This window comes from Musa acuminata, chromosome BXJ3-8 (assembly GCF_036884655.1).
Source record: "Musa acuminata AAA Group cultivar baxijiao chromosome BXJ3-8, Cavendish_Baxijiao_AAA, whole genome shotgun sequence".
Taxonomy (NCBI): domain Eukaryota; kingdom Viridiplantae; phylum Streptophyta; class Magnoliopsida; order Zingiberales; family Musaceae; genus Musa; species Musa acuminata.
Window position 1 is genome coordinate 11,905,634 of NC_088356.1, and position 23,723 is coordinate 11,929,356.

General features: G+C 38.3%; 1 protein-coding gene across 2 annotated transcripts; it reads left to right on the forward strand.

Moving 5' to 3' along the window:
• Positions 1 to 881: 881 nt before the first annotated feature.
• On the forward strand, positions 882 to 22,933 carry LOC135645510 (serine/threonine protein phosphatase 2A regulatory subunit B''beta-like). Of its 2 annotated transcripts, none has more exons than XM_065163959.1 (13): positions 882 to 1,508; positions 3,534 to 3,782; positions 3,881 to 3,986; positions 4,060 to 4,159; positions 8,242 to 8,347; positions 8,537 to 8,627; positions 10,840 to 10,981; positions 11,853 to 12,000; positions 12,163 to 12,272; positions 13,537 to 13,693; positions 13,765 to 13,890; positions 13,973 to 14,159; positions 21,705 to 22,069. In XM_065163959.1, the coding sequence occupies exons 1-12, from the start codon at positions 1,359 to 1,361 to the stop codon at positions 14,111 to 14,113; spliced, it is 1,626 nt and encodes a 541-aa protein (XP_065020031.1). In that variant the 5' UTR covers positions 882 to 1,358; the 3' UTR covers positions 14,114 to 14,159; positions 21,705 to 22,069. The 2 variants fall into 2 exon arrangements, with proteins under 2 accessions (XP_065020031.1, XP_065020030.1); XM_065163958.1 differs by lacking the exon at positions 21,705 to 22,069 and adding an exon at positions 22,729 to 22,933 and having other exon boundaries at positions 1,219 to 1,508.
• Positions 22,934 to 23,723: the final 790 nt, after the last annotated feature.

A 23,723-nucleotide genomic window follows, 5' to 3' on the forward strand; every position in this document is an offset into this window, starting at 1 on the left:
TCAATCGATCGTTATTTACATCTGTTCAGTTTGATGCTATAATCGTAATTTATGGTTAAATAAAATATGTAATTGTTTCTATAGGTTTAATCACAATCTTGAATGCGATAATCTCATATCACACTATAAAAAAGGTTTCTTAGTTATACTCTTGATAAGCGAAATTATTTCAATATAGTTGCATTACATAGATTCGACACTTAATCAAATCTCTTAAACAAGAAACTAATTTAAGATCAGAGAAGTATCGCAGGATATGTCTTCGATACATTCTTGACAATATCTATTTTTAAAGAAATAAAAATTTAAAATATATATCGACGTGACAATATGCTGTCGTGTCCTATCATTGGCGTGTCCAAGGGGACGCGCATCGAGCGCGAGGTGGACGGATGAGAGGGAATACGGCAATGTTAACATGATGCTCGTCGATGATGCGCGCCTGTTGAGATCCGTGCGAAAACTTGATGGACGACGGCGATGCGCCATGGACGTCTAAAGCGTCGAGGAAGTCCCGTCTCTCTCCGTACGGCGCCGTGTCAGTCGGGCTGAGCCGGTCCTGAAACCTTTCAAGGACGGGGTGGCATGTGGAAACGGGACACCATGTGTCGTGTCAGCGAATACATCACCCGCGAATGGGTCAGGGTGATTCAGTCGTCACTGAATCGGACGGCTCAGCCCGACACTCGTCGTGTCAGCCACCACATCACTCGGGCTCATGGCGTGGGCCATGGATCAGTTGGTACATCCAGCCCATGAAAGATTCCTCTTGCCATCAGATTCCACATGAATCGAACGGCTCAGATCAATAATATCAATCAACCGAACTGTATTATCATATTATTATCATGGGTTAATACGCGATCATCACACCACTATCTCTCTCTCTCTCTCAGCGTTTCGAGGTCATCGAGGGCGGCGAGCACTCCGATCCTTGTTACCCATAAAAAAGAAACCCTCGTATTTTTCTCCGATTTGGATCAGCCACATCCTCCTGAGCGACCGATTGCGGGCCCGATCTCGCTTGATGATGCCCCGAAGCCGGGTAAGAGGAGGATCCCGCTTGGCCGAGTCGATCTGAGGCTTGTCCAGGCTTTCCAGCTTCCAATCTTGGGTTTGTTGGATCGATTCGAGGGCTTGTTGGGGGGTTCCGAGGCTTGGATGCTTGGATTCGAATGGGGAAGCAAAGGGAGGGAGAGGATCGATTGGTAGTGCTAGGGTTTGTTCATCTTGATTCTTGAATTCAAAGATTTGGTTTTGGAATCTTTTTGTGAGAAGGACTTGGAGATCTAAGGTTTCTTGGGTTCTTTTTGCCGGTTGTTCTCCTCGTTTTATGTAAGAGAGAGGGTTTGGTTGGAATGGGTACGGATACGGTGAGGGATATGGCGTCGCTTGACCCGGAGCTGCTGCAGCTTCCGGAGGTGTCTCATTTAGCTCTAAAGGCGAAACCTAAAATAGCTGAAGAGTTGTACTTCCAGTGGCTTTCGTTTCCAGAAACGGGAAAATTGGTACGTGTTCCTTAATTTATCTGCTTTGTGGCAGTCAGTGAAATGGTGGAGCATGCATTGTTGAGTAGCATCATATCTGTTGTTGTTCTAGATGACACCTTTGCTATAACCATCATGAGCCATCTATTCAGGATGGATGTGTCAGTACTGAGCATGGATTGAATTTTCTCCTTGTTTCATGATTGGTGTCATGTACGATTTGGAGTATGATTTTGAAAATAATTCTTTTCTTTCTCTGCAGTGTGAAATGAACACATATATTATTTTCCTTTGGAATAAATGTATATTCTTTGTTAAATTTCTCGAAGGAATCTTTAAGCTTCAACTTCCTGTAGATGCTCAATTGCTAAAACGACCCAGAGTTCTTGATGAGAAATGCATATGATTTTCATAGCACTATGATAGTTTAATGCACTTAAACACACAATGACTTGAATGCGTGGATTTAGTTTGACCAATTGACTGTTTGAAAAAAATCTTGTAATGGGTTAATGCCTCAGATGGTCTCTCACTATGACTGAACTTTCAAATCGGTCATTGTAGAGGTTTCGGTGCACATCAGTCGTTGGATGTAGCATAATTCTCCATGTTAGTCCCTCCTCCATGATGGCTGTTGACATTGCTTATGCTGCCTTCTGTCCTCAAATTAAAATATTTTTATACTATTTGGTATCTTGGTCATCATAAATATGTTTAGGATCCAATCATGGATTTTATATATATGATCCATGAACTTATATTTTTGTTTTTTAGAAATATTTCCTTTTTTTTTATTCTCTACATTTCTCCTCTTCTTTTTCTTTTTTTCCTATCTTTCTCTTATCTTCTTTTTTCTTCTCTGTTCTTTTTTCTCTTCTCTTTTCTTTTCATGTTTTCATGTGGGTATATGCATCCAGAAGTTTACTCCTGCCCTCTCTCTCTCTCTCTCTCTCTCTCTCTCTCTCTCAGCTCTTGAGCTTCTGAGCACATATGCAATGACATGCACTAGCGACTGCAGTAGTAGTGAGCAGTGGGATAGGGGCAATACACACCAGTGTTCTACTCCTCTTACTCCTCTCCCTCTTCTCCTTCATCTGTGGTGTCCCAAAACTTAGTCTGTGAAAAAATCTTGGATCTGAAGATACCCTTGGAAAGGATGATGTGTGATTTGAGTCACATGATTCAAAGGTTTGTCCATTCGTTTTAGATTTGTCCAATCATATGGCCTGGATAGAGATGTTGATTTTTGGCCGAAATTTTGTGATCGCAATCATGGATTGGCATATCCTAACAACATTGCCTTCTATCTCTGTAGTGAAGTGAATAAATATTTTGTAAAAAAGGAGAATCTTTTCTACTCATCAAGTTAGATGGGGTCAATTCTGTACACTTTTTTTTTTGTTAACTGAAGGCTTTTCCAAATACCTTCTTTTTTTGTGCATGACATGCTAGGTGTATTGTGTTTGCCCCAGAGACTTAGATTTGAATAATAGTTGATAATTAAACCCATCATATTTTAGTTTTTTTCTTCATGATGGCTGCCATTTGAGGCAAGATGTTGTTCAAGGATTCTTAAAACCTTTCTTTTGACATTTTACTTTTGGTACGAATTTGTGGTAAAAATGGCTTTTCTGTTGGTTGTTTTACTTTGTATTATGTATTGGTACTCCTTCACTTTAAACATGGCAAGAAGGTTTACTTTTAATAAATAAGCATTTGATTTATTGTAAATTTCACATTTATAATTTTGCATCATACATTTATATTTCAAAAAGGAAACAAGAGCTGCTTCTAGCATACTTCACATGCACCAAGGGCCTCTAGAGCAAATTTTCTTCTTTTTATATACTACAATGTAAATTTTTCACTTTGTTTATTAATGTCTTTCTTTTTAGCACCTAGAGTTTGTTATTTGTGCATTACAACCTACCTTAAAACCTTACAATTCAGAGATTGCCCTAAATTATGTTTATTCAATTATGGGATGCCTTACGGCCCCTACCAATGTGCCAGATAAGTGTCTCATCTGTTAGCTTTTGGTTTCAGGTTAAGTCGTTGATCGAAGATGCAAAATCTGGTTCACCATTGAATGCTGTTGGCAGCTCTAGTACTTCGGGTGCTGCTGCTACTAATTCACTGCCTTCCATGTTTCCTGCTGGCAGTGCACCTCCTCTCTCACCTAGAAGCACTACTGGATCTCCCCGCTTTATGAAACGTAGTTCGGGAGCTGGGCCTTCACCCTTTGGTTCTCCACTAAAATTAGTCAGTGAACCTGTCAAAGAAGTTATACCTCAGGTATCTAACTGCTGACTAGATTTATGTGATATGCAGGCTAAAACATATTTTCTAGGTGGCTAAGGAGTTTCTTATTTAACTGATTGGTACCATCACAGTTCTACTTCCAAAATGGACGTCCACCTCCGAAAGCACTGAAGGAACAGTGCTTGTCTAGAATTGATCATCTTTTCTTCGGCAACATGGACGGAGTACAAATCCAAGGCAATGCATTTAACTTAGCTAATGCTCATAATTGGTCTCGATCATTTAATGATCATTACTCTTTCCTTCTCAGAATTCAAAACCGTTACAAAAGAAATTTGCAAGCTGCCATCATTTCTTTCCAGTTCCCTTTTCAGAAAGATCGATGTTGAATGTACTGGAATAGTGACAAGGTGTGTAAAACCTCATAAAATGAAGGCTGGAAACCATTGCTGTTTTATGCTTTGCTGTTAGGTGTTCCTTCAATTCTTCCATTTTATTGCTCAAACATGTTTTGTTTATATAGTTGTGTAATTTATATAATTTTAATTTTTTATTCTTTAAAATTCAAGATAAAACTGCTAGTGGTCCATTGATTTGCAACCTGGGCTTGTCCTTTTTCTTCTCAACTGTCTCTAAGATTTATTATATTTGGTGTTGCACATTAGTTGTAGCAACCAACAAGTTGCATGAGTAGAGTAGTATTACCCATTAGAGTAGTATTATATTTGGTCTCAACTGTTGATCTCAGTGTGACTAATCACATATCCTCGTTAAGTGGAGCTATTGTGGGATCATTATCTCCATTGCCGACAAATATGTTATTTGAATATTTTTAGTACCCAAGCCTGTGAAAAATTTGAATGAATTGATGATAAGTTGCTGTCTAGTATGGATAGTAGTTCAGGCTGCATACAAGGCTAATTCACGGCCGTTGAATAAAGGTGATTTTGTAAACATGTGTTCTTGAAATTTGAAGTCAGCTAGAACTTGCCCTCTCTTGTGAGAAATTTGAATGAATTGATGATACATTGCCATCTAGTATGGATAGTTGTTCAGGCTGCATATAAGCTTAATTAATGGATGGTTTGGATGGTGAACTAAGGTAATTTTGTAAACACATGTTCTTGAAACTTTTGAGTCAGCTATAACTTGCCATCTTGTACATTTGCAGTATATACGCCCTTTTAGGTCATTTATTTGATTAATGAACCATCTTCAGATTGCAAATATTTTGTTTGTACATCTGGCAGTAGTGGAACATCACATGCATGACAATAAATAGCGATTTATGGATTTTGCTTTCTCTGCAGCAGAATAGAAACATTTATATGTTGAAGAGAGAATTGAGTGAAGACAGGAAAAGAAAAGACGATAAGAGACAGAGAAATAAAGTGGGGTTATTAGGGGATATCTAGGCCTATGCACAAGTGGATTTCGTCTTTCTGATAAACAGATTTTAGATCTCTGTAGCCATGATATATCTTGACATTTTCTTGAACATTTATATTTTCTACCTATCATTGAACTCTTCTATGAGGTTTGGCCCCATAGAATGCTTTTTCTGTGGCTTGGTTGTTAAGGGCGTAAATCACTGCTCCTATAGACAGTATGGTTGCAAGTCTTGATTTGATCCATAAAATTGACATGATGTGACCTGAAAATTTGCAGGATCGTTGGACATTATGGGTCTGGAATATAATGGATTTATATGATTGTTCTAATTAATATGGTTATTTTATCTAGTATATTAACCTGAGTGACCTGAATCGAACCATTAGCAATCAGGTTAAATGTATAACTCTGCCGTTTTCGGTTTTACCATGTTGATAGTCTTTTTAGTTAATCTATATAAAATAATTTAATGATGTCATTAATAGGTTGATTGGTTTTAAGGGATCGGGTTCAAAAAAATTTGTGTATATAGATCATATTGTACCTAAGTAGAATAGTGTGTCATCCGTGACCTTGTATGCTTTTTTTTTTTTTTTGAGTTATATGGGTCTGGTTTTGGTCTAAGATTTGTGTATAGATATCAAACCAATTTCTTTCAGTTGGAGGCAGTGATTTAAAAGGTGCTAGGCGCCAAGGTCCAAAAACGACCGAGGCGCTAGAGGCTCGTCGAGCGAAGCGAGGCGTTAAAATATAAAAACATATAATATAATTAATAAATATAATTATTTAAATAAAAATATGATATTAAATTAAAAAATCTTATAGAATTACAATATCACATTAAAAAAAATCTCAAAATTCAAAACAATAACAATAATTTCAAATAAATAAAAATTAGCAGTATTAAAATCAAAAAATATATTATTAATCTAATAAATAAAAAAATATTGTTACTAGTATACAGTTACCAGTATATTGTTAACAGTATACTATCGAGTCGATGTGAGAAGAGGGAGTAAGAGTAATAGTAGCGATGAGTAGCGGCAGCGACAGCAGGAGCGAGAGCGACGATAGTGACGAGCAGCGATAGCAGCGGCGAGCAGTGGTAGTGGCAGCGGTAGTAGGGCCGCAGTGTAAGAGTAAGACTGAGGCTACTGACTGAGAGAAGCAGTAGCGGTAGTAGTGAGTAGCGGCAACAGGAGCGGGAGCGGCAAGCAGCGATAGTGGCAACGGCGACGAGCAGTGACAGCAATGGCAAGCAGCGACAGTGGTAGCGGTAGCGAAGAGCAGCGACAGCGAAGAGAGGCAACGACAACAGAGAAGAAATGTCAGTCGCAGAATCGCGAGCAGGGTTAGGGTTGGGGAAGTCGCAAGAGGGATGTTGGGAGGTTGATATCGGTGCTTTAGTTGGTTCGATTCGAACCAACTAAAGCACCGAAGACCGAACCATACGTAAAACACTAATACAGTCGCTTGGTTTAACTCGGGCGCTCGCCCGAAGCGCCCGACTCCTAGGCTCGAGCAAGCGCCCAGGCGGTGCCTCTTTGAATCGAGGCGCTTGGACATGAAACAAGGCGCTCGGGCCTCTCCTCGCCTCGCCCGAGTGCCTAGGTGAGCGCCCGAGCGCCTGTTGAAATCGCTGGTTGGAGGGTTTTATTTTATTATACACATCTCAGCTTGACATGAATTCTATCTGACACATGCTGTCACCACTCTGTCACGAACGGTCGTCGCGCACCTGCAACAACTTCGTTCAACGAACCGTTCGTCGCTCTCATCTACATGTACAGCTACTTGGCAGTCTGTTTTGCCTTGGTTTTGAGTCATTTTGCTTGTAAAAATGTAAGTTCGAACAAGTTGCAGCGCTACAAAGCGACCACTCACCGAACCGAGCAAAACAACCCCAAAACAGCTCTGTTTTCGTGTGCCGCGGGCTGTTTTCTGCAGCCCGCCTCCGCTCACCAAAACGTCAGCCATCTCAGCCCCTTTGAACCCCCCGGGTGGCACAGGGCTGGATGGGGCTTCGGTATAGTGTCGGGCGTTGAACAACCTTTCGCAAGTTTGCACGTTAACTTGACGAGAACTTGTTGTCGCGCCCGACACCCGGTGAGCAGCTGTTTGTGGACTTGCAGCTGTTCGTTCAACCCTCTAAAGTCCTTGTTTTCCCCCTCTCCCTCTTTTCTCTTGTGCACGCAAGGTGCTCGCTGAATTGCTTGTAAAGCTTCCCCTCTTTTCACGAGACGTCGGGACTTGTCCGACGCTCGTTCTTTCGAACTAATCAACTTTCTCTTTTACAGGTCTTTCGGGACCTGCGAGAGGTTGCAAGTGGGCTGATCTTTGCGGAGCAATATCGCAAGGGCGAAGCGCGACTTAGGCAACGCAAGTTAAGTTCGCATCTTTGCTGCAAGGGTGCCTCGCGACTTAGGCAACGCAAGCTAAGTTCGCGTCTTGGCCGCAAGGGTGCCTCATGCCTTAGGCAATTCCAGCTAAGGCCGTGACAACTCGTAGATATAGCTCCTTCACTTGCAAGGATGAGACAACTATCTCGGACCTTCTGAGACCTTATGAGTCTCAGGCACTAGGCAGATTTCTTGGTTGTTATAGGTTTTCGGTGATTATTTTGGGAGCAAGGGACAACAATTGTCATTGACATGGTATGTATGCATGTGTGGTTATAGGTACATACACCAGTTAGCTTAGTGTGTGATATGTGGGATATGGGGCTTTGTTGGTTCTTGGTTTCAGATCAAGTTTCCCTTTGAAGCTTGTACTAAAGTTGCTTAATGCTGTTTATGACATTATGCAATACATGTTTTTTTTTTTTTTTCTGTTTTGGGGCTAGTCAGTGTTTAAGTCAATTAGTATAATGCATACCGAGGACACAATCAATGATGCAGTCATCACTTACGTAAACTAGTTTATATGACTGGGCCCAACTACCCTTTTTAATTGTAGTTTTTTAATTTTGTTCTCACTCATGTACATTATCTCAGTTTCAGGAGATTTATGGAAAATTAAGTTATTTGCTTTTTTATTATCTTATTGGAGGCATTCTTCACACTCAACTTTGATTGACTGGTCATGTTGGATACTATGTTAGGGATGCATTTGTTGAATATTGGATCAATAGCAACATGATGACAAAGGATATAGCTACGCAGATATTTACAATTTTGAAGCAAGCAGATCGCAAGTACCTTACTCAGGTTTGCTTCCTTTATTTTCTTGTAGCACTTAAAAACGCAGTTGTTCATACAGTTATTATAATGACATAAGCATAAGTTCAATGGTATAATACTTATGGAAGTGTGTTGTTTTTGCAAGTACTGATGTTTATACTTCATTCTTCCTGATTTTTGTATTAATGTTCTTGTATTCATTCTGGATTTCTGTAGGAGGACTTCAAACCTGTCCTGCGAGAACTCCTGGCAACCCATCCAGGTTTGGAGTTCCTACAGGGGACTCCTGAGTTTCAGGAAAGATATGGTGGGTTTTTACTTGTGAATGATGTTACTATGGAAGTTGGAACAGCTGATCTAAAAGTGGACTTGTTTATTATTATTTGCATTGTTGTGTAGTTATCTGATATCATTTACTTTGTAAATAAAGAAATTTAAAAGACTTTGTGAGTACCATTTATAATGACAGATCTTCTCTCAATTCATACTTCGAAAGTACATGTTCTTGTCAATTGTAATAGAATAATATCATTCATCTGCCCATATTTCTTTCTGCTTAAATATGCCTGCTCTATGATGTTTAAATTGTGTACATAAATTGATGTAATACTTCCTACATGTTCCAATCATCTAAGGACTATCTAGCATGATTGGACTATCTTCCAATCATCAAAAGGCCCTTCCTATAAATAATGCTTGTATCATTCACCGATGCATGCCTTAACTGCTTGTCTCTTGATAATGTAGGATGAGCTCTGACTTTTTTATTGGAAATAAAGGAAGGGAACAAGTGAGGAAGGAATTGAAAATAATATTATGAAAAGAAAGAGATAACTATTTTCAAGGAGAGAACTTTTAGAATAAGGGTCTCATGTCTTGCACATGGACGATGGAATCATACCATTGGAAAAAGATATGTGGCCTCACATAATGTGAAAAGAATAAAACTTTCATCGTCTATTACAATCTTTTTGGCCCGTTTTATAGACCTTAAGTATGAGAATAAAATTAAAAATTCATAAAACGAGGAAGAATATAATAACATCTCATAAAATAAAGCATATCATTCACTATAACTTTCCTTCTGCGAAGAAATAAAATTTCAGATTTAATTTAGAGAATAGTTTTCCTTTTGATAGTATATCTCTTTGATATATTTCCATCTTTCGGTAAACTTAAATCAATAAGAAACTTCCTTTTGCAGATGAAATCTACCTTCCTCTTTGTTTTCTTCTTTAAGATCTTCAATCAAACTTATGACTGTTCCCTTGCTTTTGTTTTACTTTCTTTTTTTCTTCATCTTGGATAATCATGGTAACAGGTATAGGATTCTAGCAGATGGTATGTGTTAACTTATGAAAGTTGCAAAAGATACCTTAAACTAGTAAAAAAAGTATTCAAATAGGAAGTAATTAAGATTATCCTGCATCACCTGAGTGTTTCATAGAAGGTCCATCACCTAAGAGTTGACCTCAAGAATCATATGTATCTTTTATTATGTTTGTCTTCATTGCCATTTGCGAAATCCATGTGATGCAAGAAAACAAAAACGACTAATTTATAAAAGGGTAAATGTTCTGTTCTTTGCGGAAAGGACAAAAGCCAACCATTGGTGAAATTTTTCTTAATTGAAACAGAAGAACTACAGAAGAACTCAAGCATTTGGATTTTGATAAACTAGTTTGTTGTTGTCATTTTTTTCTTTATTTTTATCTCACCAATTGTTACTGCTATCTTCTTTCTTTGCTGCTTCCTTTCCATTTAATCACCTGTATTTGTTGCATTTAACAATTGGCATGATGCTTTAGTTTATGAATCAAACTGTGGTTTCTTGATTATTTAGATGTCAATGAATAAAAATATATATCTCGATTATAGATTTATCTCCTCACTAAAATTATCTTTTATAAGTAATCAACTTGTTCTTCCACTAAACTACTTCATTAAGGTAGGCACCTAAGCCTTACACTAGGGCTTCAGAAGACTTCGGCGTTTGGTGCTTCACTTGTTCCTAGAGTATTCAGTAGCTTTTTCTTATATTCTTTATGTACCCTATAGTTGACACTAGCAAGAAAAATGACTAGCTTGTTCAAGACACATGGAATTCTTGATTATTCCCTGTTGCCAGGTTTCTGAAACTTCAAGACATGAAAAGTGAGTGAAAAAGAGAGAGGTGTTAGGAAGGGAGATGGTGACTCATTCTACTTTCTCTACACCACCTTTGGTGACACATTCTGCTTTATAATTCTCATTACATCTTGTAATTATCATGTTTGTCAAGCACACATTCTTTCATATCATGGTTCAATTATTTTACACTCTTATATAATTTTGTTGATGATTCCTTGTGATTTGTGATGCATCTTCAAGGTTAATTTACAAACAGTTGTTTTCATCTAATGCTAGATGTTCCAAGACATATTAGAAAAAGGACATCATATCTCGACTTTCAAGATTTCTGAATGTCATTTTAGCATTTTTGTCTCTCTAATACATTTGATCTCGAACTTTCTTCCCAGCTGAAACTGTCATATACAGAATTTTCTACTACATGAATAGATCTGGAAATGGTCAAATTACCCTCAGAGAGCTGAAACGTGGAGATTTGATTGCTGCAATGCAGCATGCAGATGAAGAGGAAGACATCAATAAAGTTTTGAGGTGACATAATGTTGATGTGCTTTTTATGTCTTATAGGTTTATTGATATGATTTGTGGAAGTTTGTGTCAGATATGCTTGAACTATATTTACTGTTTCAATTTCTATATGGGCATAGTATGTTATGTTGTCTGTTGCAAGTGACTATGTCTGTTCTTCCTTTGGTTTTATAAGTGTCTCTCCAAATGAAAAATGTGACGTTAATGGAATCTGGTGGCCTACCATCTGTATAAAGACTACTCTCATTGACTAGGGTTTGTCCAATATAGTGGTGCTTATGGAGAACCTCCTTGCCCTATTGGTGCATACCAAGGCTTAAAAATTTCTTAAAACTTTCAGCTGAAACAATCATTCTTTTAGAGAAAGATCAGTTTTCAACCTTTACAGATATGAATACTGCTGGATTTGGTGATCAGGAATTTCGTTAGTTTCAGCATTTTTGACAAGAATAGACAATTCACGAGAGAGGTCATTGCTGTGGTTACAACTGATGAACTGAATGCTAAAAGCCTTATAGGTTTCTGTTGAACCGGAGGCTTTGGTGTAGGTCAACTTAAGCCCAAATCACTCTTTTAATTTATTTTTCTGACTTATGTTTCACATATCTGCATTTGATGATAATTGCTAGTTGACTATGATTTTTCTCATGCATTCAGTTGAGTTTTAGCTCATGAGGACTATTATGGTTGATATGATTTTGGATACCATACACCAATCTGATTGTTTTATTGCTTATCTTGGTAAATAGTGGTGCCAATTGTGAATCATTTATATTTAGTAATAACAGTTGTTTTACAGATTCCTACTTTGTGTTAGTAATTACGATTTTCACAGTGGAGAAAAGCATGGTCCGAATGTTGCTTGTTCCTGCAGGTACTTCTCATACGAGCACTTCTATGTGATATACTGCAAGTTTTGGGAGCTCGATACAGATCATGATTTCTTAATCGATAAAGAGAACCTTATCAGATATGGAAATCATTCATTGACCTACAGGATTGTTGAGAGGATCTTTTCACAGGTTTGCTTTTCCTTTTTGGGGTTTTGGAATACTAAGATAGTATATGTGATCAATGTATTGTTAGATTTCGTTCATGTTGCTTAGGGTGTCCTAATTGTATATGTGATCATTGTATTGTTAGATTTCGTTCATGTTGCTTAGGGTGTCCTAATTGTCATCTAGGTACCCAGGAAATTTAAGAGCAAGGCTGATGGTAAAATGGGCTATGAAGATTTTGTGTATTTTATACTATCAGAGGAGGATAAGTCAGCTGAGCCTAGCCTGGAGTATTGGTAATAGCTGAATCCTCTAAATACATGATCTTTATGAAGATGTCAATTGATTGGACGTAATTTTTTTCTCTTTTGATTTTCTTTTATTTGAAGATCTTTTGCATGAAATTGGATTTAGGTAATATTTGTAGGTCTTTTCATCATCATGATTGTTGATATCATGTTCTAACAATTTAACAGTATAGATACTACTGATCGTTCACCATTCCAATCCCATCCTTGGTGGGATCATATAGGATTACAAAATAAAAAAATGCTATGGATTATAAAGCAACTTAAGTCATAAAATAGAACTTCTATGCACATATCAATCGTTTATATTGTGATAGTTGGTAAAATTTTCTAACCTTCTAGTGATATTTGCCTAATGAGCTTCTTTAATATACATGATATTGATATAACATATACTAAATGGGAAATCTACTTCTCTTTTTATGTCTTATAAGCTGCCACTTTGGCTATCTGATTTCTCCTTGAAGAAATCATTCCCTGGTTAGGAGATGATTACTGATAGCTGTTTCATTTAAACATCCTTTTTGAATTATTATTTTTATTCTGGCAGCAAGAAACATCCCATAATAAAATAGCCGACCAAAACAAATATGTTTTCTCTTCATTTCTGAATATCATTTTTTTTTGTTTTGTTTTATTCCAAAATGACAGTTATCTATATTCAAAGGAAGAGTTACTGCATACTTATTCATGATATCCAAAATTCGTGCAAATATCTGTCCATTTATTAGATAATATTATATGATCCCATTTGTCCTCATTATGTTAATGTCACCTAATTTAGTACTTAGCTGTGGACATTCATTCAGTCTGCATACTTTGTATCGGCACCTCTGCACATTTATATTTCTTGACTTGTACTATTTTTGTATGGTGTTTTTGTTTGATTTTAGTTATATACCAACACAATAGTCCACTTATTAAAATTTTGCCCCAGCAAATTCTTGCATATGTATCTGACTGCATGCAGTCTTAGGTGTGTTTATGTGGTACCTGCCAACCATTGAATGTTGCATTCTTAGTTGAGTTCTCTACATGTTTTTGGATGATTCTATTCTCTTTCTGCTCTCTCTCCTATCAATTCATGGTGGTTTGGTTCCAAACAGTAACTTGCATTACTCCACCTCTATTGTTGCTCCATGCAAATAATGAAATAGAAAATTTTTAATTTAAAATGATTTTATTGTTTTGATCCTTCATTTTATTTTATTTTCCAGTTTTAATTAATATTCATCATTAACTGATTTTCCAGGTTCAAGTGTATAGATTTGGATGGTAATGGAATTATAACCGCCAACGAAATGCAGTTTTTCTATGAGGAGCAGTTGCATCGTATGGAATGTATGGCGCAGGAGCCTGTACTCTTTGAGGACATTTTGTGCCAGATGATTGATATGATTGGACCAGAGGTGACCTATTTTCCTGATATTTAGGCTAGCATAAGATTGAGAACTGAAAATTGACAATTTCTTCCTTACAGAATGAGAGCTACTTTACACTGCGTGACCTGAAAGGTGGCAAGCTTTCAGGAAATATTTTTAATATCCTTTTCAACCTCAACAAATTCATGGCATTTGAAACTCGTGATCCTTTTCTAATTCGGCAGGTAAGTGGATCACTCTGTATTTAGTCATGGACTATGAACTTCATAGCCAAACGGTAACCTGTGCCTGTAATTGGTTATTCAGGAACGGGAAAATCCAACTTTGACAGAGTGGGATCGTTTTGCACATAGAGAGTATATTAGGCTGTCTATGGAGGAAGATGGTGAAGATGCTTCCAATGGAAGCGGAGACATCTGGGATGAATCACTTGAGGCTCCCTTTTAAAGATAATCCATGGTCACTATTAAAAAAAACAAAAAAATTAATCTAGGTCAGCAGCTCTCTCATATCTCAATCTTTCACTTTTTTGGTTGCAATGATATTCTTTTCTTAGCTGTTTTTATTTTGCGTGATTCACCTCTCATTCTAAAAATGCATTGGTTTCCCCATTTCTAGTTTCTTGCAGAAAGAAACAAATACTATTAATTCTTCTTTGCATGAAGTCAACTATAATAGCCATTTTATTACTAAGATAGCACTTGATGCAGTATGTAAAACTGATTATGAACTTGGAATTGTTCATATACCTACTTGTATAACATATTGTTGCATAGTTAAGGCTTTGCATCACTTCAAAAGGTTAGAGATGCAAAATAAATCTATGTTAGATTTTATTAGATTAGATGACTTAAGCTATCATCTAATTGATGGGATAAAAAGAGAACTTTGTATACAAACAAATACAAGCAGGCTGTAACATGTAGTGAAATTAAACAGAAATCACAATCAAATATGACACTAAGATTTACGTTGAAAACCCCTTCAACATGAAGGGTAAAAATCATGGGATAAGTCAGAGAAAATCAATTATAAGAATAATGAATATACAAATCTCAGAGTCTCTTGTCCAAAATCCAAATGACAATCACAAGAGAATAACTGAGATACAGGGATTACTTCATTGTGCACAATATCCAAAATCTCCCCAAGTGATCATAGTAAGAATCCATTATAAATCTGATCTAACCTGAGATGAGAATGCTACCTGGATGATTGAAAACAACTTCTACATTGTCCTTGTCTTTTTTCTTTTTTTTTCTTCTCTTGTTTTTCTACCCTCAACTGCTCTTGTTGCTTCTCCCTTTTTCACAGTCATTGCTGCCCCTTTTTTCTTCTCTAGCCGCCACACCTCTTGGTTAAAAGAGTTAGAGTTTAGGTTAAAAGAGAAAGGGTTTTAATAGCTATGGGCTATGGGATATGGGTTATTAAAGCTCACTATGGGCTGAACTAATGGGTCATGAGCCCAACAACCTCCCCCTTCAGCCCATAAGGGAGGTTGTCCCATAACTCATCAATATGAAGCCATGTCGACCAGCTATCGGCATATCTCTTGCCTTTCTTTCGATAAGGTCTCGGGCGTTCGCCTAGGCGCTCGGGCGCTCGCTAATCTCCCAGGCAGTGCGCTTCAAACAGGCACCGCTTGGGTGCTCGCCCGAGCCCAGGCGCTAGGCGCTTCGGGCGAGCGCCTGGGTTAACCAAGGCGACCGAACCAAGATTTTAGGTCTGGTTCGGTCCTGGTTCGGTCTATGATGGTTAGTTGGTTCAATCGAACCAACTAAAACTGATATAAGTGATAACCGAACCCTAACCCTCGCTGTTGCCGATCCCGATCTTGCTGCTCGCCACTGTCGCTACTCGCAAACGCTGCCGCTGTCGCCGCTCCTGCTCCCGCTCCCGCTGTCGTTGCTCGTTGCTGTCGCTACTCGCAAACGCTGCCGCTCGCGCCTCCCGCTGCTCGCCGCTCCCACTCCTGCTCCTGCTGTCGCTGCTCGCAAATGCTGTCGCTGTCGCCGCTCGCGCCTCCTGCTGCTCGCCGCTGCCGCTTCCTCTTTTCTCAGTCAACAGGCTCATCACCCCTTTACACTTCCTTTTAACAGTATACGTATACTGTATACTGTTAATATTATTAAGTTTATTTGAAATGATTAATTTTCAATACTGTTAATAGATTAATAATATATTATTTTGATTTTAATACTATTAATTTTTATTTATTTGAAACTTTTTGTTAATGTGACATTGTGATTTTGTATCTTAGATTTTCTTAATTTAATAGCATATTTTTATTTAAAATTTTAAATAATTATATTTATTAATTATATTATATATTTTTATATTTTAGTGTCTTGCTTCGCTCGGGCGAGCGCCTAGCGCCTCGGGCGTTTTTGGACCTTGGCGCCTTTTGGCGCCTAGCGCTTTTAAAATCACTGCCTTTGACTTGGAATGAAAAATTGGGTTCTTACACAAATGGATGGCGCTCTAGCTATCACAATACACCACATAGTTTTCTTGATTTAGCCTCAATTCTTGTAAGAATTCTTTCATCTACAACATTTATTTGCAAACCTCTGTAGCAGCGATATATTTTGCCTCTATGGTGGAGAGAGCAATGTATCTTTGCAATCTGGATTGTCATGACATAGCTCGCCCTGCAAAAGTAAGTACAAAACTTGATATGGACTTCCTCGTATTAATATCTCTTGCCATATCTGCATTTGTATAACCTGTTAACATATGTGGTTCACCTCCAAAGCTTAAACAAACTTTAGAGCTCCCTCTGAGATATCTAAAGATCCACTTCACTGCTGCCTAATGCTCTTTACTTGGATTTGCAAAAAATCTGCTAGGAACACCTACTGCATATGTGATGTCCGACCTCGTACATACCATCGCGTACATTAAACTTCCAATTGCTGAAGCATAAGGAATATTTTGCATTTTCTCCTCATCACTTGACGGACTCTGCTTTGAACACAACTTGAAGTAACTTGAAAGGGGAGAACCAACTGTCTTTGTATTGCTCATACTGAACCTTTCCAATACCTTTTCGATGCATTTATCTTGTGACAGCCAAATCTTCTTGCTTTTTCTATCACGGGAAATCTACATGCCCAATATTTGCTTTGCTAGCCCCATGTCCTTCGTTGCAAAGTACTCACTCAGTTCCTTTTTCAACTTGTCAATTTTAGACATATCTTTCCCAAGGATAAGCATATCATCAACATAAAGTAAGAAATCCTTACCAAACCATTTGATGTATAAACAATGATCTAAAGTTGTTGTTTTGTATCCATTTTCAGTCATAAATAAATTAAACTTTCTGTACCACTGTCTTGGAGCGTGCTTCAACCCATACAAGCTCTTCCTCAACTTGCAAACGAAATTTTCTTTACCTTTAACTTTGACGCCTTCTGGCTGCTCCATATAAATTTCCTCCAAATCACCATGAAGGAAAGTTGCCTTCACATCTAACCGCTCAACTTCCAAGTCCAAGAGCAGCAATACTAAGAGCAACACGAATAGAAGATGTTACGGTAAGTAACCTTTTTAGCCGTGACCTCGGGGTCGACCCGGCTGGTTCAGGGCTCCGAATGACTGGGATCAGACGTGGCTCCCCTTGGGGCGTTGTGGTAGCTGAGGTAGGAGATATGGCTGGAAAGTTCCGCGACGCCGGAAGGATCCAGCAGCGGCCGAATACCTGCACACAGGTCGGGTCGGTAGCTCGGCCCGACCCCTCCGACGATCAAGTGAGCGATGGCGGAGAGGAGTTTTGAGTGAGATTGTCCCCCCCTCCGTCCGTTGGGAGGCAGGGGGTGTTTATAAGTGAGCTTGACGTTACCTGATGTGCCATCCCATCGAAGCAGGGTCGTACCTCTGATGGCGTCTGTTGTCGTCGTGGGCGTTGCGTGGGAGACCGAGCTGCCGCAGGGTATGGGGTGTCAGTCAGCGCCTTCCCCTGCCTCGGCCGGTTACGAGGGGTCAGCCGAGGAGGTCGTTTGGGTACGGTGGGTGAGGGTGCGTGTCGCGTCGTTGTTAATGCACGTTCTGGGGCAGTGTGCCGCACAGGGTGCCCGATGTGGGGGGTGTATTACGTCAAATCCGGGGTGCTATGTCAAATCATTTTTTTACCCCTGCTAGAAGATATTTTAACAACAGGAGAAAAAATCTCTTTAAAGTCAATACCTTTCTTTTGACTCAAAGTCTTTCACAACCAATCTAGCTTTGTACTTTAGTTGAGAACAATGTTCTCGAGTCTTCAACTTGAAAACTCACTTGTTCTTCAAGGCCTTCATTCCCTTTGGTAATTGCACCAAATTATATGTGGTTCTTTTGTAGAGCATCCATCTTTTCCTGCATAGCAACTAATCACTTTTTTTTTCTGCTTACTTTCAACTGCCTCGTGGTAACTCTCTGGTTCATTTGCATCAGTAAGCATCACATAAGATCTTCTCAATTGAGGTTCTATGGGAAGTTGCTCCCCAACTTCTTCTTGCTCAACATGCCCTACAGGTAGATCAACATCGGACTCCACCATCTTCTTGCACATCTCCCTCATCACCTTGATATATTGGAGGAGTAACTGGGTCACAATCTATTAATCCTCCTGCAGAAGTCTTGGCTGGTGTCTCCTTCAAATCCTCCAAGGTTTGATCCTTAAAGAAGATCATCTCTCTTCTTCTAAACACCTTTTGTTTTTCTGGACCCCAAAGCCTATAACCAAATTGATCATATGAGTAGCCAAGAAAAATATATTCTTTTTGTCTTACCATCTAGCTTGGACCTCTTAATGTCTCGAATGTGTGCAAATGCACGACAGCCAAACACTCTCAAATGCCTACAGGAAACATCTTTCCCTGACCATAATGCTTGACCATAATGCTCTGCAACATCACCATCTAAGGTTGTAGAGGGTGATAAGTTGATTACGTCAATTGCAGTTCTCAAAGCCTCATCACAAAACTTTTTGGTTAGCTTGGCCTGTAAAAGCATACATCTGATCTTTTTCATGATGGTGTGGTTCATCCTTTCTGCAATTGCATTATGCTGAGGTGTACCAGGGACTATCTTCTCATGTTGGATGCCATGTGATATACAATAATCATCAAACAATCTTATGTACTCGCCACCATTATTTGATCTTATGCATTTCAATTGTTTTTCTGTCTCTCTTTTAAACTCTAGCATGAAACTCTTTGAAAACATTAATAACTTGATCTTTGGTTTTCACAGCATAGGCCCAAACTTTCATTGAAAAATTATTTATAAAAGTGACAAAATAAAATGCACCACTGATACTAGGAACATTAACAGATCCACTAGGAGTTTTTATCCTTAAGTGATCATATACATCTGTATAAACACGGTCTAAGGCATGCATTTTTCTAGACAAAGAAAGACTAGCAAATGAAACTCTGTGTTGTTTACCAGCCAAACAATCAATACAAGGGTTCAGACGTATACCTCTGAAGTCTGGCAATACCTCTATCTTGGAAAGAACTTTCAGTCTCTTCTCGCTCATGTGTCCCAGTCGCCAATGCCATAATTTCATGCTGAAGTCTTTTTCTGTGGCATTTAGTTGCTCACCACAAGCTTTGACTTGCAATCTGCACAAAGTATGACATTTCTTCTCACTAGCCATAATAAGAGAGACCTTACTGAGTTTCCATTGCGCTATGTAAAATCTGTTATCAAAGTTTTCATCATCTAGGCTTCCAACTGAAATTAAATTCAACCTCAAGCCAACCACATGCCTCACATCTTTAAGCACTAACTTGCAGCCAAGGTTGGTCTTTATATGGATATCACTTATCCCAATGATGTTTGTCATACCATAGTTGCTCATATTTATAACACCAAAATTTTCAGACTTGTAGGTAGCAAAGAACTCTCTCCGTGGTGTAGCATGATAAGAAGCACCTGTATCAATCACCCATTCGAGATCTTAACACAAAAAAAAAAATATCATTAGAAGTAAACAAAATCAAATAATTACCACCTTGCACTGTAGCTGTGGTATTATTTTTTAACTTTGTAGGCTCCACTTCTTTTTCTTTTTTCTTACTCTTCTTAGGTTGTTTGTATTGATTCTTGTAATGTCTTTTCTCACCACAATTGTAACAAACAATTTCTTGTTCTTGACTTGCTTTTACCTATGCGTGATTCGCTTCTATCCTTGGATTTTGACATTCCTCTATTATCTGAGATAAGTGCTTGTGAATCAATCTGAGGTGTTGCTGAATTCTTTCTTCTCAACTCCTCCTTCAACTAACTATTTGTTACTTGGCTCATAGTGACAACACCATCAAGTGTAGAATTACTAAGGGAAACTGCTAGCGTCTACTAACTTTTTGGCAATGAACTGAGAAGTAACAATGCCTGTAACTCATCATCAAGAGATATTTTCATAGATGATAACTGGTTAGTGATACTTTACATTTCATTTAAATATTCAGCAATAGAAGCGCCATCTTTATATTTCAGGTTCACAAGTTTTCTGATCAAGAAAATTCTGTTGTCATTCGTTTTTCTTTAGTACCTTGCATTTCAACTGTTTTTCGGTCTAACCTCTTCCACTCATCATTTGTCATAGTTGTGGCTTTTGCATTATCCTCTTGCAAAGGTCCATACAAATCTTTACAATACAAGAGATCTTCCATTCTTGGTTTCCATATCATCCAATTGTTTCCGATTAAGCTAATCATGCGAGAAACACTACCAGTCTCCATGTTCGAATACAAAATTAAATGCCACCAAAACCTTGCTCTGATACCAGTTGATGGGATAAAAAGAGAATTTTGTATACGAACAAATACATGTAGGTCGTAACACGTAGCGGAATTAAATGAAAATCACAATTAAATAGGACACCAAGATTTACGTAGAAAACCCCTCCAACATGAAAAGTAAAAACCACGGGACAAGCCAGAGAAAATCCACTATAAGAATAATGAATATACAAATATTAGAGTCTCTTGCCCAAAACCTAAGCAACAATCACAAGAGAATAATTGGGATACAAGGATTACGTCACTGTGCACAATATCTAAAATCTCCCCAAATGATCACAGCAAAAATCCACTGTAAATCTGATCTAACCTAAGATGGGAATACTGCCTAGATGATTGAGAATAGCCTCTCTCCATTGTCCTTGTCTTCCCTAGCCGCCACACCTCTTGGTTAAAAGAGTTAGGGTTTAGGTCAAAAGAGAAAGGGTTTAGGTCAAAAGAGAAAGGGTTTTAATCATGGTATGTAATTTCGAATGGTACCACCCGGTACGGGCGGTACGTACCGGTCCGATGGCATATCGGTACGCGGACCGCCCGCTACCGGACAGACCATGCTACAGTGCTACAATAAGAGGAAATCGCTCGATAAGCCCTAGTGTACCGTTCGGTACGCCCTGATGTACCACTCGGTATGTCGGTACCGTACCGTACCGAGCCAACCTCGAAACACTGGTACGGTACAGTATTACATACCTTAGTTTTAATAGCTATGGGCTATGGGTTATTAAAACCCACTATGGGCTGAACTAATGAGCCAAGTGCCCAACACTAATATATGTATTATTAATATACCATACGATTTATCTATGTATAATTAATACTTTTATGTGTTTGAGAAATACTTTTAAAGTAGATGATATCTCCAGTCATCTACAATAAATGCAGTAAATTTTTTTATGTATAGTTTCACATCTTAATCTTTTAAAGTGAGATTTTTTTTATATACATTGACATTGTTTTGGATTTTGTTTGGCTCGGAAGAACATGCTGATACAGAAGTTATAAATGCTTAAGCATATGTGATTGTACATAAAACAATGTCCACAAAAGAATATTACAGACCCCTTCAGTAATGCTTAGGTAACTAGTTATTTTGTCAAAATCTAATTTATATAAATATATGTATCATCAACTAATGTTGTTCTTTCATATAATGCATGTTGGCATTTAATTTTCTTCAGTATAAATTCAGCCATTTTTTCTTAATATCATTGCATCTTTGGTTTGAGCTGGTCCTTTTTTTTACTTAGGTGCCTGTTAAGGATCTAATATTCTCGATGCTTCCCATAAGATGTCATAGGAGCAGCCGTATAGCTTGCATCAGACACTCTTCTGGTGAAAATTGGCAGGAGTGTGTGCCCTAGTGGATGCTTCTACAATTTCATCAGAAAGATTTATCTCCAAATGTATGTTTTCATGATATTGAAAGTTTTGCTTGAAAGGCAAGTGAAAGCTAGGTGGCATTCTGCAGTGCGTTGTCAATCCAGTACTGCCTAGAAGGCAATACTTTTGTTTGTCTTTAAGATGAAAAATCCAATTTTCCTGGCCCGGAACTAACCGAATTGTTGATCACATCATCGTAGATGGAACCAACTTATAGTTGATTTCCTTTATCTGTGTCCTTCCTCCAATTTCTTCTATTCCAACAGTCTTTTGGACTACAGAAGCAATTATATTTTTAGTTGTCTCCTTGCATGTGTTTTTTTTTGTCCCACTGATGGTATGTCTTATTCGGTATAATTCATGTAACATGTTCATTTGACTTTCTATTTATAATCATGAAAAGACCAAACATATTGATTTATTCTCTCTTTACATATTTGTGGATGAACATGTTGGCTGAAAGATTTATATAGTTCCGGCTGATAAGATCGTGTTTGATTGGCTAACCCTGTGGGTCCAGTAGTAGTAGGATCTCACCACTCCTGCCATGGAGGACTCGAGTCAAACATGCATCAGTCTGTGTGATGTGTTTATTTTGGTAAGGATGGCTATGGCCAATGCATAGCTCTTGCAACATAGCTGATTAATAGATACAATACTCTTTGTCGTGGAAACTAAATTGCATCTGAAGCAATGAACTACAATTTCCTAAAATTTCAATCTGCTCTATTGGTGATTTTTTTTTTTCTGTTGTGCTTATAGTAGCGGACAAAGTTGCATAGCTTATGGTTAGATGATGCTTTGCTAACATCTGTTGAGGATGAGCATTTAGACTATGGAGTGATTTGATGTCCGCATGCACATCATTATTCTTGGAGAGTTTTTATGCAGGGAAAATTCTGATGGACGGAAATTCTGGCATGCCGTAGACAAGACCGAAGCTTTTTTTTGTATGAAGTTGGGGAGAATAGCATATTCTCAGTCATACTATCAGAACAAGATTTTGCATAAACACATGGAAGGTACAAATTTGATCTGTGCCCTAACTTTGCTTCGTTCAATTATTTTTGCTGAGGCTGCATCGAAATTTCATTCAGACCTAACAGACCAGTGTGCCGCACATTATCGTTTAGTTTCCATGCTTGTGATCTGTATGCTGAGGCTTCTTGATTCTCATAAAGATGTCGTTATCAACTTGAGTTCTAATCCTTCATGCTGGGCATTTTGCTTCCGGTTGACATTTATTACATCTACTCCTTGTTCGAGTTGCAATATTATTATGACAACGAGTCTTCTTCTTTTTAGCTAAAAAAGAAAGCTTGCTTGCAGAGCTTGGATGTTCTTGTAACAATAAATATCTCCCGTGAATCCCGAGAGCATCCATGCACATTTTGTTTCTTTCTCTTTCTCGAGCCAAGTATCTCCATCATTTTGTCAACCTTTAGGGTTTGGAATACTTCATTATCCGTCGCAGTCAATGGGTATGTTGTGTATACTCTTGTCGTGGTGCCGAAGATGAACTTTCGTCCAATCCCTTCTTGATTGATTGCCTATAATAGTTGTGGGGTGGGATTTCCACTGCAGCAGCAGTCCGTTTTGAAGCCAGACCTTGTTTTTGTTGGTGGGGGAGTTGGGGAGGGCCACTTAGTTCTCAGTGGGTATAGGCTGAAGTATATATATCACGTTTGATCCAAGCTTTGCACTGCAAATTTGGAAACGTTTGATTCACGTTTGCACTAGTAATCTCATAATTTGTGGACTTGAAAGAACCCTCGTATGATGCATGATTGCCTGAAACTATAAAGAATAATAACTTATTTTTTTATCGTTCCCCTACCGTTTGGTATTTTTATGCCTAGAAACGGTCCCCCCACCCACCACTCACC